This window comes from Columba livia, chromosome 3 (genome assembly GCF_036013475.1).
Source record: "Columba livia isolate bColLiv1 breed racing homer chromosome 3, bColLiv1.pat.W.v2, whole genome shotgun sequence".
NCBI lineage: Eukaryota > Metazoa > Chordata > Aves > Columbiformes > Columbidae > Columba > Columba livia.
Genome location: NC_088604.1, coordinates 88807874 through 88825198, shown reverse-complemented (window position 1 = coordinate 88825198; position 17325 = coordinate 88807874). Strand labels below are relative to the sequence as shown.

Sequence of the window (17325 nt, the reverse complement as noted above, 5' to 3'; positions counted from 1 at the left end):
GTTGGGGACTGAAGTCAATGATGCAGTTACACTCTTATGAAATAATCCTTGTCTTATGTGTTCTATTTATTCCCAAAAATAATATATGTACTTTTGAAAAAAACTAAAAATAGAGTAAAATTAAAAGGTCAGAAAATACTTCTGAAACAAACTAATTATAGATCTCATCCTCTCAACAGTGTCAAAAACATTTTAAGCTTTCAGTATTACTGCAATGTTCTTGACTTTTTCACAAACCCACACTTTAAGACACTCAGCATTGTTAATATATTTGAAATGACAGAAATGTTTTTTAAAAAAATGACAAAATATTCTAAAAGACTCACAAATGTTATTCTTTTATTCAGGACTTAAGATCAATGGGCTAAACCTAGTTTAAAAACTTACCTTTTACAAGCTCTCCTAATGTCTTGGTTGGTTTTAGCTAAAGAGATCAATGCTTCAAATGACTGTATGCCCTTCAATTATCAAAACTATTGGTAAAGGCTGATAAACTAAAAGCGCAGTGTTATTCCACTCTTCCTTGAAGAATCTTATCACTTTATGATAACCTCATTCATGGAAGGTTTTATTTAAATAAAACAAATAGCTTTACTGACGTTACCTAATGCATTGCACATCAGTTATAATTCATATTATGAGCACACCTGTTTTGAAATTCCAGAAGTTCAGCATTAATTTTTTCAATATCTACATCTGTCCAAAGTATCTCATAATAACCATTGATATTGTTTATTACAGTATCATATAATCCATACAGTTTCTGAAGAAAGCCTAACTCCTTCCTGAGGGGAAAAAAAAAAAAAATAAAAATGGTGATTTCAATTAGCTATTTGGATATCTATCTCACAATAATTAAATACATGGTATATGAATATAACTACATATGACTGAGGTAAATCAATCAGATTATCACAGTATCACAGTATGTTTGGGATTGGAAGGGACCTCAAAAGATCATCTAGTCCAATCCCCCTGCTGGAGCAGGAACGCCTAGGTGAGGTCGCACAGGAACATGTCCAGGCGGGTTTTGAATGTCTCCAGAGAAAGAGACTCCACAACCTCCCTGGGCAGCCTGTTCCAGTGCTCTGTCACCCTCACTGAGAAGAAGTTTTTTCTCAAATTTAAGCGGAACCTCTTGTGTTCCAGCTTGATCCCATTACCCCTTGTCCTATCATTGTTTGCCACCAAGAAGAGCCTGGCTCCATCCTCATGGCACTCACCCTTTATATATTTATAAACATTAATGAGGTCACCCCTCAGTCTCCTCTTCTCCAAACTAAAGAGACCCAGCTCCCTCAGCCTTTCCCCATAAGGGAGGTGCTCCACTCCCTTAATCATCTTTGTTGCCCTACGCTGGACCCTCTCCAGCAGTTCCCTGTCCTTCTTCAACTGAGGGGCCCAGAACTGGACACAATATTCCAGATGGGGTCTCACCAGGGCGGAGTAGAGGGGAAGGAGGACCTCTCTCGATCTACTAACCACCCCCCTTGTAATACACCCCAGGATGCTATTGGCCTTCCTGGCCACAAGGGCACAGTGCTGGCTCATGGTCATCCTGCTGTCCACCAGGACCCCCAGGTCCCTTTCCCCTACACTGCTCTCTAATATGTAATTTCCCAACCTATACTGGAACCTGGGGTTGTTCCTGCCCAGATGCAGGACTCTACACTTTCCCTTGTTAAATTTCATCAGGTTATTCCCCGCCCAACTCTCCAGCCTGTCCAGGTCTGGCTGGATGGCAGCGCAGCCTTCTGGTGTGTCAGCCACTCCTCCCAGCTTGGTGTCATCAGCAAACTTGCTGATAGTACACTCTATTCCCTCATCTAAATCGTTAATGAATATATTGAATAATATTGGCCCCAGTACTGACCCCTGAGGCACTCCACTAGATACTGGCCTCCAACTAGACTCCGCACCATTGACTACCACTCTCTGGCTTCTCTCCTTAAGCCAGTTTGCAACCCACCTCACTAGTTTATTGTCTAGACCACACCTCCTCAACTTAGCTGTGAGGATGCTGTGGGAGACTGTGTCAAAGGCTTTACTGAAGTCAAGGTAGACCACATCCACCACTCTGCCATCATCCATCCACCTTGTTACATTCTCATAAAAGGCTATGAGGTTGGTCAAGCATGACTTACCCTTGGTAAAGCCATGCTGACTGCCCCTAACAACCCTCTTATCCTTGATATGCCTTGAGATGGCACCAAGGATAAGCTGTTCCATTACTTTCCCAGGGATAGAGGTGAGGCTGACTGGTCTATAATTACCCGGGTCCTCCTTCTTGCCCTTTTTGAAGACTGGAGTGACATTTGCTTTCCTCCAATCCTCGGGCACCTCTCCCGTTTCCCAAGACTTGGCAAAGATGATGGAGAGCGGTCCAGCAATGACTTCAGCCAGCTCCATCAGCACCCGCGGATGCATCCCATCTGGACCCATGGATTTATGGATGTCCAGACTATTTAAATGCTCCCTAACCGGTCCTCATCGACTAAAGCAAACTCCTCCATCGACCTGGCTTCATCCGGGGTCTCAGGGGTACAGGGCTCCCCAGGACAGCCTCCAGCAGAGCAGACAGAGACAAAGAAGGTATTCAGTAATTCTGCCTTCTCTGTATCTTCTGCCACCAGGGCACCCATCCCATTCATCAGTGGGCCTACATTGCCTCTGGTATTAGTTTTATCTGCTATGTATTTGAAAAAGTTCTTTTTGCTGTCCTTGACCCCTCTCACCAGCTGTAATTCTAAGGAGGCCTTGGCTATCCTAGCTGCCTTCCTACATCCTCTAACAGCAGCCTTATATTCTTCCCAAGTGGCCAGCCCCCTGCTTCCATGACCTGTAAACTCTCCTCTTCTGCTTGAGCATACCCAACAGATCCCTATTCAACCACGCAGGCCTCCTGGCTCCCTTCCTTGACTTTCTACATGCGGGGATGCTCTGATCCTGAGCGTGGAAGAAGCAATCTCTGAATGCAATCCATCTATCTTGGGCCCCTTTTCCTTCAAGCAGTCTTGCTCATGGGATTTCCCCCAGCAATTGCTTGAAAAGGCCAAAGTTAGCCCTGCTAAAGTCCAGAGTTGCAATTCTACTTGCTATTCTGTTCCTGCCACACAAGATGCTGAACTCCACCATCTCGTGGTCACTGCAACCCAGCAGCCCTTCGACCAGACCCTCCTTGTTAGTGAGGATGAGATCCAGCAGTGCACCTCTCCTAGTTGGCTCCTCCACCATCTGCATGAGGAAGTTATCATCAATGCACTGGAGGAATCTCCTGGACTGTGGCTGGCTGGCTGAATGGTCCTTCCAGCAAACATCAGGGAAGTTAAAATCACCCACAACAACCAGGGCCTGTGACTGTGAGGCCACTCTCAGCTGCCCATAGAAGGCCTCATCAACTTCCTCAGCCTGATCTGGTGGCCTGTAATAGACGCCCACAACAGTGTCACCCCTGCCAGCCTGCCCCTTGATCCTGACCCATACACTCTCAACTCGCTCGTCATCCGCTCCTGGGCAGAATTTAGTACACTGTAGTTGCTCTCTCACATAGAGTGCAACTCCACCACCACGCCTGGCTGGCCTGTCTTTCCTGAAAAGGGCATAGCCATCCATGACCACATTCCAGTCATGTGAACTGTCCCACCATGTTTCTGTAATTGCCACCAGATCATAATCTCCCAACCGAACACAGGATTCTAACTCCTCCTGCTCATTCCCCATGCTGCGCGCATTGGTGTACAGGCATTTCAGGGAGCGAGCAGAGCACACCAATTTCTCCCTAGGGGCATAGAAGGCCACCCGGTCCTCATCAGTTCTAGAATGCTGCCCCACTGGGACAAGCCCAGCTACAACCCCATCCCTCTTCGAGCCTAGTTTAAAGCTTTCCAAATGAGCCCAGCTAATTCCTGCCTCAGCATCCTTTTGCCCCTACGAGATGAACCTTTCCCTTATGTTTCTTAATATAGAAAGGAAGACTTCACTAATAAAATCCACAAAAAGAGCAGACGGTGCTAAGGACCTAATATCTACACTAAACATATTTTGGGGAAGTTTTGCTTTACTCTAGTTCTATAAAACTTCCATTCATCCAAATGAACCTAGCTTATGTACTCTGCACTGGCTCTGCAATGCAAAGCAAAGTATGGCAAGTGGAGACAATGAGTGAATTTACTTTAGGAGCACTCTGTGAACTGAAATGATAACCTAAAAACAGCCAGAAAGGGTCAGATCCTCATCTGGTATGACTCATGATCAAACCATTGAAACAGCTGGTTGAGAAACTTCAGAATCTGATTCTCATTTGTACAGCTGCTCCAAAAATTTAAGCTTTCATAAAAGTCCTAGTTATATCTTTCATATATGACGATAAACTGGCCTTTCCTTTTTTTTTCTTTGTACCATATCTGAATATATAATACTATATTTATTCATCTACTTATATAAAAGCATATATATATTTCTAGCACAAGATATTCTACTCCTTTATACGGTATTTACATGCAGTAAAATAATCTGGTATGGTACTTTTACCATTATAAATACAACTATTCTTTACTGTAAAATTCATTAAACCTCTAAAATGTTTGTTGATTTTTTTTTTTAATTTAAGGAAATGGAAACCCTCCATATTGTAATAGTTTCCTCTTTGATGTACCGTAAGCCTTTCTAACATACTTAATAAACACGTAAGACAGCTGTATTTCCACAGTTACCTGATCTTTTGCAAAACTGCATAGTCTGTGACAGGCAATCCAAACAACTGCTCACCAGATGAGTATGTGATAAACTTTCTCCACAGCTCATCAAAGTTAGCCTGATAAAATTAGGATTCATAGAGACAAAATGAAAAAATTTTTACAAGTTTTAATTTAAATAATTAAACGGTTCTAAACTTGTCTTGAAATAACTCTATTAGAAGCATACTTAATTGTCTGAAAATATTTTTGATCTAAAATTTTGAACAGTTCTCATGTAATATAATACTCAAATTTATATATTGAATTTAAATAGTGAAAACAGAAGCAGTAATTTGAAGAAGCATTTTATAAAAATGGGATGTGAAATTAATTCCACATCACTGAGAAAAAATCTACAGTCTGAGAAAAACACTTCAGAGTACTAAAAAATACAATTACTTTCAAAGTATAACTGTTGTCCAAAGGCTATGATCACCATTCAAAATTGGAAAGAAGAATGATTTTGGTATTACTATCCATAACTACACAGCATTCTTTTGGCAAAATAATAAATACAGTCAATTTTACCAAAATCATTCCATTTTCAATATGTATTTGATGCATTAGGAAGTTTAAGCACCTTCTGTTAGTTAGTGCTTTTCATAAAGTTTGAATTTACTTTTTACAATCTACATAATATGAAGACACTGACAAAAGTCTTATTGAAAAAATCTTCAAGCTACTGTAACTTGCAGAGAAAGGAAGAAGGATTTAAAAAATATTAAAACCTGGTTATGGATCCATGAACTAAGATTCATAACAAACAAATATAAATTCCAAAGACAATTATCTAATGGAAAATATGAACTTTAAAAGACGAAAGTATTAGCTAATGCGAATAATATGTAACCCAGCTTCTTTTCAGTCATTATTCAGTTGATGTATTTGACTCTTTCCTCTTCTACTTCTTTTATTACTTCAAGTCAATAATTTCTGCTCACAAAATGCAAGGTTACACATCAATCAATCAATCAAATCAATCCTTCTACATTTAGGAAAACATTGCCTAATAGAAGTTAACACTATACTACACAGAACACCCACAAATACACATTTACCAAAGGTTGTAACATGTGTCTTTTTCTAAACTTGTTTTGCTAAGCAATAGCAGTTCTAATTTTAATTATTCGGAAACTCAACAGTTTATTTTCTTACCTGAAAGATCTGTAGTCTATTACTGGCTTCCTGAGGTGGAATACTTGGTACCATAGGTCCTTCCTTTCAAACAAGCAGTAACAAAAATTGAATATTAGTTCTGAAAGTGACTGAAGGCCACTGTATATTCACAGGTCATTAAAAAATGATTATTTTTTGGTAGTCAAAATTCAATAAAGTTATGTATCTTGGCAATGCAATACTTATCATGGTAAATCTAAGAAAAGATAACTTCTATGACATTTAAAATTCTTTAGCGTAATTAAACTGAATAGGACAAGACTTTCATTTTTCATATTTTGTTCCTTTGTTGAAAGTGAGTGGCTTGAGACAATCTTTTTTAATGCTGATGTATGAGCAAAGATGCCACAACATGTGCTACAATTTCTAAATTAATTTCTAAATTAAGATTTCAATGCAAGTTGTATGACCAGTGATTATTTTCTTTCCTTTCAGAGTTGTGTGCACTACTGCTTCTTCATACTGAAAAGTTTGACCTACGATGATGACTGCTTAGCAACCATGGTGTCAAACCCTCAGTAGCTTAGCAGAATAAAATTCTGGCACCTAACTACTGCAAACCAAAAATATTAAAAAACTAAATACAAGTCTTACAGGTAACTGTTAAATTAATTTACCGTTTCATATGACATGGCAAAGCTTGTGACATCCTCCTGAAAAACTGCGACTGACTCTAGCAAATTACTCTTAAATTTAGGCTGAACTTGAACCAACTCATCTTGAACTCTGATCTGACATAAAAATATTAAAATTAAAGTTATTCCTTTAAATATCAGGAACAGATACTTGAGTTAAATATAAATAAAAATTGTAAATAAAACTTATTTAAATTCTGAACAAAAATTATTTGAAGAGAAATATGGGTTTTTTCCTTTTATGGTGCTATATGGTCAATTTTTGAGATGAAAAGTGGGGAAACACACAAACAGAACTATTAATAACATAATAAAATCTCCCCTCAACCTTTAACTGAATATGTTTCATTACAAGGGGGCGGGGGAATAAAAGGACACAGGAAAAAGAAAAATCTTATTCCCTTTCTTTTCTCCCTTCAAAAAAAGTCTCAAACCCCAAAGTGCTTGGGTTCTCTTCCTCAAGGATGATTCAGTTTTCTCTTTAACAACTTACTTATTCTTTGTTTAAAAGCTTGAGAGAAAGAATCAAGAGCTACATGAAATGCAAATGTAAAATATACTCTTGAGCTTCAGAGCAACTAATCTGTGGGACAGAATCTACTTTAATTGTTCCAACAGATATCTACATATTTCCATCTAAATTTCTACACTATAGAAAATATACAATAAACGTTGAGCTTTTGAGGGATATAAGGCTGCCCTAAGCAATAAAAGTAAATGCACAATCACCACTTAGGGGTAAGGGCACTGAGAGAAAATGCACTTCTCAAAAATCAGGTAATCTAAGGGTAGAAATTTTCCTGATCAGACAAAAATTACAAAAACCTGGAAAGGAAGGAGAGTACAAAGAGCAGAGATATATTTTCTTGCAGGTTTTAAGCATATATCTAAAAATCACAATAATATTTACATACTAAAGAGTTATATAAAATTAGAAAATGGACATAGTAATCAAAGGTATAGAAAATAGTGTGCAACTGAGGCCAAGAAGGAGAAAACAGATTGGAGTGCCAATTGGGCGCACACTGTCATTTATACACTGAAAAAAGCACATGAAGACAAATGGAAAATAACACAGTTATATATACTTACAGCTTTTTTCTGTAATTTATTAAAAGAATATCTGAGTGAATCAACTCCTTCTGATTCCTCTTTTGTAACTTGAATTTCAAATCTATGTAAAACGGCATAGGCTTCCTAGATAGAAAGAGTAAACCTTAGTAATGATGTATTTTAAGTTCATTTGTAGGAACATAGATCTAATTTGTAGGAAACATTTTAAAGAAAATCTGTTCAAGTAATTTAGGCAAAAATATTTGTTTGTTGTGGGGGCTTTTTTCTTTTTTTTTTTTAAATAAGGATAATGGATGAAGAACTAGGTAACAACAGCAAAAAATATTTCTTGAAAGATATCTTGGTTGAAATACTAGAAAAAATATACAAACAAATTAAATTTATTATTTAAAATATATAAAATATATGTCAATAGTATTTTTATTTCAGTCATATACATTTCACCTGAATGTAGATTTTGATTAGTTTTTCCTAACGCTAAATAACTAGGCACACTAAACTACACATTTCTAAATGTTTTACCATATCATCTATAAGATATTTATTACTATGTTTGCCAAGCTATCAAATGCCTGCATAGATATCACTTGTCGTCATTTGCAGTTTGTTTGCATATCTTCTGCTTCATCCTCGTCCTCCTACAAACATGCCATTATCTAACAATAAGATTATTTTTATATTTTATAGTTTCTCAACAGGTAGGCAAAAGATTTGCTAATGAAGACAAACAGCAGTATGCATTACGCTAGCTGCTCCTTTGACCCACAACTTGTACTCTGTGTGGTTTATGATGGTTGATAAACACAGCTGTCTAATCCATGCAGATATCTGCACTTAGATTTCTCTCCTATTCAGCTTCTGGGGAGGTGTAGTCTGAAACACTGAAGTTGAAAGGGGCCTCTGAAGATTGACTAGTCCAACTTCCTCAGAGCAGGGTCACCTAAATCAGGTTGCCCAGGAAAATGTACAGTCAGGTTTTGAATATTTTCAAAGACAGAGTCCACAGCCCCTTCTGGGCAATCTGTTTGAGCATTGAAGAACCTGCACAGTAAATTTTTCTTCAGTTTAAATTGAATTTGCTGTATTTCAGTTTGTGCCTGTTGACTCTTCCTTTTACTGCCTGACACTGAAAAGATTCTGGTTCTCTCTTCCTTCTTAGCCCCCATCAAGTACTTATATATATTGATAAAAATACTTCGTGCACCTTCCTTCTCCAGAATAAATGATTACCACTTCCATGGCTTCAGCCTGAAGACAGTCAAGCTAAGAAATAACATTTAGTAGACCTGAATATTACTTTACATGTTGAAATAATTGTTCAGGCTCTTCCTTCACTTGTTTAATGTCTACCCCTTTTGGATCAAAGAACTGGTTATATTTACCTTCAGTCTCTGTACCATTCCTGGCTTACAAACTACCACATAAATTGTTAAGAGAACACTGATTTTCGTAACACAAAACTAGAAAAAAGTGACAACAATCCACTGAAAGTCTGGTATCATGTTAATAGAACAGTCTTCAGGAAAGAAAGTGTTAGAACAATACAATTTCTTCTCCAAAAGGCAGATGAAAGTGTAAAACAAATGTGTTCTATTACGCCGACTGTTTCAGAATGTGGTAATCAATACCAAGTATATATAAAAATCAGCTTCTTTTATCTTCTTTCTTAGAGGGAAAACTTAAAGAATGCTGCAAGTTTCTGAGAGCATACAATGATGTGTGGATCCATGAATATATTTTGCTTATATTTAGAGGGGTTATATGGTCAAGATGTTTGTTTATAAATACAGAAAAGTTAAAACGAGGATTAAGGCTAATGGAAAAGCACACAGCAAAAGGGAGAGCATTACTCCCTTGTATTCTCATCTGCTTTATTCTGCATGTTGCCTCCTAGACTGTTGTTATATTATAATTTATTTGAGAATTATTTTTCTTGTCTGCATTCCTACAGTATCTAGCAAAGTATCTAACAATGAATTCATAATTTATAATAAAAATAACAACAAAAATATTGCTTTATTTCCCATCTCCAGCCTAGATCCTTCAGGACAGTAAACTGTTTGGGGTCTCAGTTCATCTTATGACTCCTATCATATAATAACACTTTTATCAAGATAAAAAATTAAAAGTCATCTTACTTCAATAGGTCCCAGAGTCATATCCATTTCGATTCTCTTATCACGTATGGCAGATAAAGCTTCCATTGCAAATCTGACATCATCTAAGTCACGCAGAGGTCGAGCCAATTTCTTTAAATGTTCACTTATGAATGACATCATATCTGTCATTTTCTTTTTATATTCCTCATTCATGTACTGGCAGAGGAGCATCTTCCAGGCTTTGGCTTCAGTTGCTAAAGCTATTTTCAGTGGTGCTGATTAACAGAAAATTAATAAATGAAAAATTGAATCTACTTTTTTTTTTTTTTCTGTGAAAAACCCTCCATATCATCACATACGGTTCTTTAAAAGCAATTAGGAAAAGCAGGTAGGCAATCCAATTACTACATTTTAAAAGTTACAAAATAATTTCAACTTATTTAAATGTTGTTTAATTGCATATCATGATATCTGTAAAGCATACTGGTAAATTTATCTAACAGAACATATAGAGAAGATGAATAAAGAAGAAAAGGTCTTCATATTAATGTAGATTCTCAGAGAATACTTTTGGTATATCTTAGCCAAATGTATAAAGATCAGTGATGTTTAAATAGTTTATAACTACTGAGGAAATGGTATCTGCGGATTTCAATACGGGGATTTGGAATACTTCACAACTAAAACTGTAAGGTGTCACATCATATCATATGCAGTTTATATATAAACACAAACCGACAGTGAAGACACAGAAAAGCCAATCATCGGCACTCTAGCTTATTATCAGAATAAATTAGGATTTTAATAAGTAGCATTTTGTACTTTGGTGAAAGAAACTGAAACATACTAGCAGCAAATAACTTTTCTATTCACAAAACAAATTTGCAGCAGATATACAGGGTGTTTCAAAAAGATGCACCCAATTTGAAATCACTATTATCTCTGCAACCATGAACTGTCCATGAATGAAACTCTTACCGCTTGAAAGAGTAGCGCACAGAGTTTCAAGTGATTACTGCTAGATGCCTGTCGAGTGCACAAACAGCCCCCGGCCTCAGCCATTTGCAAGCCAAACTTTGGAATTAGGTCCATCTTTTTGAAACACCCTGTAGCTTCTCCTGTGATAATGTGGCTATTAGCATTAAAAAATCTGATTCCTGGAGGCCGGGGTAATTCTAGAAAATTATTCTGTCCTGTCTAGAAGGTGGAATATGTGCATTATAATAAACCAATTTCCAAACCTAAATTGAATCTGAGAAAAATACCTGCTTCCCCAGATCATAAAACAATTTAATATCCTTATTCTGAACATAGAGTATTTGGCTCCCTCTGATGCAGTGGTCACAGATGAGGGAGTAATATGATCATCAACAAAAACCATATTCTTTTGGATAAAATAATATACAGCAAGACCTTTATAGTGAATTAATCAGCTCCAGAGTGGTTACATTAATAAGAAGGTGCATTCAGGAAGTGGATGAGGATATGCAGTCAAGAGTGTGACATTTTTGCATATTCACTGAAAGAAAGCTAGGGATAGCACACCAGCTAGATCCTGAAATGAACTCTGGTCAGTGTGCAGCTTCTGTCTTCTGTGACATAAGAGGAAGTCAAATTGCACAGAGGTAATTTCTTAATCTAATCAATCTAATCTCTCAGAAGATGGGGGTTGCTTGTTAGAAACATGACCGCACCAGTATTTGCAAAGGGATACATTTACTACTTGTCCCTAGATAACAACCATGATAACGTCTGCCACAGAAAGTAGAAAAAAACAAAGAACAGTGACATGGATCCAGAGAGGACATGTTAGCTACATAACAGTCTGTGAGGTAGGAGGGATAAGTGCCATTGAAATCCTTATTTCTCTGCCATAGCACAAACAGCTTAATTCTTCAGCAAGCAGTTGTTTGAAGAGAATACATTTCTTCATACCAGATTTTTCTTCAGAATACATGATCAATGAGTACCACTTTGTCAGGGTCACAGAAAGCCAGGTACTGAGGCACAGTACTCTATAGAACTGAGGAACACATGCTATGTCAGGGAAGACATTTCAACACTAGGTCTTGGTGACAGCTACTCCACTGTTAAAACCAGAGCTGGAGAGGAAAGCACAGAATATTCTGAGAGCTGTGGATGTTGAACATGGGAATGGCTGAGCAGCCATATCTCTTGCTGAAACAAACATTGATAGCAAAAAAGAAGCTAATGCAGCTATGTGCTAGTCTTGTGCCAATAGCAAAGAAGGTGATTTATGTTTCCAATGCTCTTTATAATCACTAGCTGACCTGGTGCCAAAGAGGAGTGCCAGAGATGATCAAATCAGTGTCAATACACATCCACTAGCTCCGTTGCAAGTCTCCACAACAACTTCACAGCCATGACAGAATCTAATTTCACAACTCCAAAGAGGAGAAGGCAGTGGGAATTGAGAGTTTTTTCAAGTCAGATTTCTTAGAAGGGTCTGAGTGACCCCTGGCTGACCAGTCAGGGAGGTCTCTTCAGTAATTCTATTCATATTGTAAACATCTATTTCAGATAACAAACAAAATAACACTGCACATACAAACAGATGAAAATGTCATACCTGTATGCAATTCAACTGGGCCAAGTAGAATAGTAGGGTTTAAATCTTTTGTCTCTTGCTCAAATGCAGCATAGTAAAGTATTTGTTCTTTAATATCAGTCAGAGATGGACAAGTAGCAAAAAATTCCTGTGTGTAGTTTAAAATGTCAATCAACAAATGCCCTTTTACATACTTCTGGTAAAACAAGCAGCAACAGTTATTCGGGAATTACTGAAAATATATACCAATATTATATCTGGTTTTAGCCTTCTGTAGCCTTACTAACACATTGTAAAATGCATGTGATGAGGCATTCATGTTTATCAATTTCTCTGTCAGTAACTCCCAAGCTTGTTGGGAAATTCCAATCAAATTTAATAGAGAAACAGATATCCAAAACATATTAAGTGTCTACTGGTTTTGTGAGTATAGGGGTTGAAAGAGAGATCCAAAAAATACACACAGAGAGGTTACACTATTAGCCCAGTTATGTGCAAAATAATCACAATAAAAAACACTCTCTAAGTAGTTCCGTGAGCAGAACTCAAGTGATGAAAGGTTTTGGGTTTCTGAAAAGCTGTATTTTAGATATGTTACACAAGAGCTACATTCAATGTAGCTACATTTGTGAGCAAGTAATAAACACCGAAAGCTGTTTCCTGCTTCTATTCTTCTGTCTGAGACTACCCAGACAGGCATTGAAAGGGTTATCATAGCACTGAAGAAAGAATGTAGAAACTAGAGCATGTGTGTATAAAACTTAACTGCATTGTTATTGAGGCTTTCTCTGCAGCAGTATCCTTTTCTTCAGTAGTAACTAGATCAAACTAATAATATTTATTTGATTATATTAAAATTTTAATTAGATAATTAGACTAACAGTAAATTCTCAGCTCTACATATAAAGTAGTTACAGAAACCAACTTTCTTCTACTGAGCCTCTGAATTTAAATTCACAATTAAAACTCTATTGTTAGAAGAACAGTGTGAAATATTCTGAAGCAGAAGTCCCAGAGACCTCCAATTCCTGGAACTGACTTTTTGTTGCTGTAGTAGATGCTGATTTTTTTAGCACACTTGAGAGTTCAAACAACCAAGAATTGAATAGAGGATGTTACTTGGAATAGAAAATGCAGAGCTCACCTCCCAAACTAACTACAGGAAGGGTGGTGAATAAAAATATGTATTAAACTAAAAGTAAATGCTTTCCATGGAGAAAAGTGCACAATCATCAGCACCGATGCTATGGAAATTTCTTTGGGTTTTGATATACATCATGTCAGACTGGGGTAATTCCTTGTGGCCTAAAATTCAGAGTTCATCAAACGAAAATTAAAGTAATTAGCAAAACTAGGACCAGTTTATCAGTTTCTAGAATGGCACAGAAGCAGAAAAAGCCAAACCCCATCACAAAAATTAGGTAGTATACTATTACTTCTGCTAAGGAAATATACTACTCTTAAGAAGACAGAATTTCAGCTATTAATGTGTTTTCTACTTTTTTTTCCTTGATGTTTTCTGATTTTGAAAGGTAAGATTAATGAAGAACAGTCATGTAGGTGATCATTATTAAACTTGCCTGAATTTTGGCATCTCTATCTTCTGTCCAGAGCTCCTTATATTTCTGAAAGTCCTGCAGAACTTTACTAGCTGCTTCTCTTATAGAATTCACAGACGAAGAGAGGAGCACAAGTAATTTAGAAATATCTTCATTTTCTGCCACGGCTGAGTAAAAATTTCTTTGCTTTCTGGCGATCACAATACCTTCAACTCCTGTAAAATAAAATTATATGTAAAGGAACGAACCATTAAAAATCTGGTTAGAATTCTCTTCTAAACTTATACATGTCAAGATAAACAATGCAAGCCTTCATTAGCCTTCAGTAAGTCTAATTGTCCTTCTTCAAATGTTTACCTGACTGTTTAATATTAAGTACCAAGGGCCAGGCTTTATGCAGCTAGGTCAAATTCAATCTAGAGCAAATGTCTCCAAATTAAAAGAAAATAACCTTAATTCACAAATTTATTTTTTCCACTGTAATTTAATTGTAACTAGAACATGGCAAAGCCTCATAAGCAGTCTGTGTTATTTTATATTCTTTTTTAAATCATATAATTAAAGTTTTAAATTGTATAAACCCCTTAAAAGCGTGTAAGTTTCTTAAACTCTAACATGCTTCAAATCGATAACTCTTATCATTCTATTTAATGACTTCAAAAATATGATTAACTTTGTCAAGAAATAGTTTGTCATGGTTTGGAGCTGCACTTGTCATACAAACAGGTAATATCAAAGTATTTTAAGCCTTGTCTGAAAGAGGTTAGAACTGAATGAAGAAGAGAAAAGCAAAAAAAAAAAAAAAAAGTGAGAAAGAGAGAAAGGACAATCTAGAGATTTTCCTAAACCTCTTGCTTCCAAATATGCTTTCAAAGGCAGTTTAGACACTAGTAGCTGTTCCAGTTCCACTGCTGATGTTGAAACAGAAGCCCTGTCTCTTTTAAGAACTACAAGTAAGTTCAAACAGTAAGAAAATAAAATGCAATTTATCATGTCCTTCTTTCATCTTTGACGAATTGCTGAGACAATCAGGGTCAATATAGACCTGATATCTAATGAGTCACTTCTGCCATAACAATGTCTGAGCATTTGACACAGATTTAAGAGAATGGAGAAGAAAAATCCACTCTTCCTGCCACACACATTGCTCAGTGGAGTTGGATTTAATGCAACCCCAAGTTCTCTTTTAGTCTGAAGACCTTTTCAGGGATCTGCTCACTGGAAACAAAGTCTCAGATTGATCCACCTATCCTTGTCACTGTACTACACAGATCTCAGTGACCAAACATTAACATATGCCCCAGATGTTGCTGACAAGTAGTTTAAGGACATGAAAGTGGTTACTTGCTGGTGGTGTATTTTGATACAGCATAGGAAAAGGCTATGTCTGTCTAGTGATGATAGTCCCTGACACCCTGCTTGAAGCCCATGAAAGAGCTTAAAATCATACAAACCACATCAGTAAAATGAAGTCCCAGCTCTGGACTATCAGAAAGAAAAACTTTCCAAACTGTTAAAGATTTTCCAAAAGAATCACAATAAAGATACATCTGTATTGCTGATCACTGGCTCAGCTAAGCAGCTAAAAGATGGTAAAAATATATTTGGGCTTTTGTGGATGCTTGCAAAGAACATGGGGGGAGATGTTTAAAAATAGTATTAAGGAAAAACGTATCTGACTAGAATGGATGCAGATCTATCTACAGTCAGAATATTCACATGAACAAACACTTGGAATGTTTTATAATCCATTAAAATAGCTCGTATTTACTCTCAATATTCCAATGAGAGCTAGTGAACAGTCACTGTTTATGGTTCCAACTATACAATTATGGCTACATCCCACAGTGAGTATGTAAAAAGATGAATTAGCAATCTTACTTTGCCTCAAATTAAATATAAGATTCAGAATCCAGCATTTTTCTAAGATATTTTGCTTATTGTTTCACATTGTTCTAACATTTATGTAAGCCTGTAAAGCTATTTCTTAAAAATACAGCTAATTAAAAAAAATAACCCTCCTCCAAATAATTCAAGATAATCTAGATTTGGCCTCTTTAAAGAAAAATGAGTTTATTCACAAATATTTATATACGGCATTTTTATTAAAGTAAAAAGTTGAAATAAGAAAAAACAAACAAACAAACAAACACACACTTACTTTCCCCTTTGCTCCTTTTTCCCTTGTCTGTTTTTCCTGGTGATCCAAAGCCTGCTGAAGATGATTGCCATGTGCCTGGTTCTGCTTTTAAATTAGATTTTTGTACATGTCTCTGTCCCCACTGAGCAACTCCACGACTTACTTCCAGTATTAACTGCATCACTTGATTGATTGCTTGCTGTATATCGTCTAAACTGGGAACAATTATCTGTTTAAAACAGTTGAAATATTGTTGAAATAAATGCAACTGATTGACATTTTTTAAGACCTCAGTTTTACTCCACCCATAGTGAACCGCAGAACTTGTCCCAGAAGAAAAGCTGGAAAATGTAACTTTAACAATTCATCTTGCTAAGGATTGCCTCTAAAGAAAAGAAACATACTCTACTGACCTATTTCTACAACCATACTATGGGTAAAATGACAAGCGTGTGTGTAAGATAGTTTTATTGTGGTTTTTTATGGTTATTTTTTACAATTCCAACAACATTTTAAACAGCATCTTCATAATGATTTTTATAGGGTGTGGGAATACATTACAAGCCTTTTTCCTGCATTCTAGAACCAAAAAGCACTAAAAATTGCAAGCCAAGATCCCCCTCTCTGTTTCTCTTAACCATTGGATCCTAAATTCTGTGCGAGAAAATTGTAAGAGGAATGGTCAAACAAATACTTATGGACAGATCATTTTAAAGAAGATTTACAGCTACATTACCTCTCCTTCTAAGTGCTTATCTATACATATACTCACAGCATGGGTAATTTCAGGCAAACAAAATCACCTGGATCAAAGTGTCAAAGGTCCTAGTTCAATAAACACTGAACGTTTCTTTTCTCCCAGATGTAGCATTACCTCAAAAACTTTTGCAAGATCACAATGTTAAGTAAACTAATGAAACTCCATGCAGTATCCCTGAAGATCTCTACTTGCATTTTTTGCAAGATTTCATATCATAATTCTGCAAGCAATCTAATGCCCAGGTAAGAAGAGGAAGAGAACTCATATTCAGCTACCAGAGTACATGATAAAAAGAGCTGGCAGGAAAACCAGGATTCTTTATCTGAATCAAGAACAACTAGCCAGCAGAATAGAGCCAAAAAACACAGGCTCTGGTCTGCCATCACCTGCGCTGTATAAACACTGGTATGCTCCCTTAGCATAATTAGGAATGATGCAAAAAAGCACTCTCCCAGAAAAAAAAATCAGGCACAGTTTGGTGCATAAAACATTACAGGGGCTGTTCCTCACACACAGTTTGAATGCAAGCTCCTGAATTCAGGAAGAAAAGCATTTACTATGGTGAATACACACCATT

The 17325-nt window shown here is 36.7% G+C and overlaps 1 protein-coding gene across 1 annotated transcript in view; it reads right to left on the bottom strand.

Annotated features, from left to right (window-relative positions):
* DNAH8 (dynein axonemal heavy chain 8) overlaps positions 1-17325 on the bottom strand; it is a 147484-nt gene that overhangs the window by 92820 nt on the left and 37339 nt on the right. The window contains exons 26-34 of the mRNA XM_021289465.2: positions 16010-16217; positions 13870-14063; positions 12311-12437; positions 9760-9995; positions 7640-7744; positions 6530-6643; positions 5892-5954; positions 4713-4813; positions 648-785 (exon numbers count right to left, since the gene is read on the bottom strand). Coding sequence (XP_021145140.2) covers positions 648-785; positions 4713-4813; positions 5892-5954; positions 6530-6643; positions 7640-7744; positions 9760-9995; positions 12311-12437; positions 13870-14063; positions 16010-16217 — 1286 coding nt within the window. The remainder of the gene's footprint in view (positions 1-647; positions 786-4712; positions 4814-5891; positions 5955-6529; positions 6644-7639; positions 7745-9759; positions 9996-12310; positions 12438-13869; positions 14064-16009; positions 16218-17325) is intronic.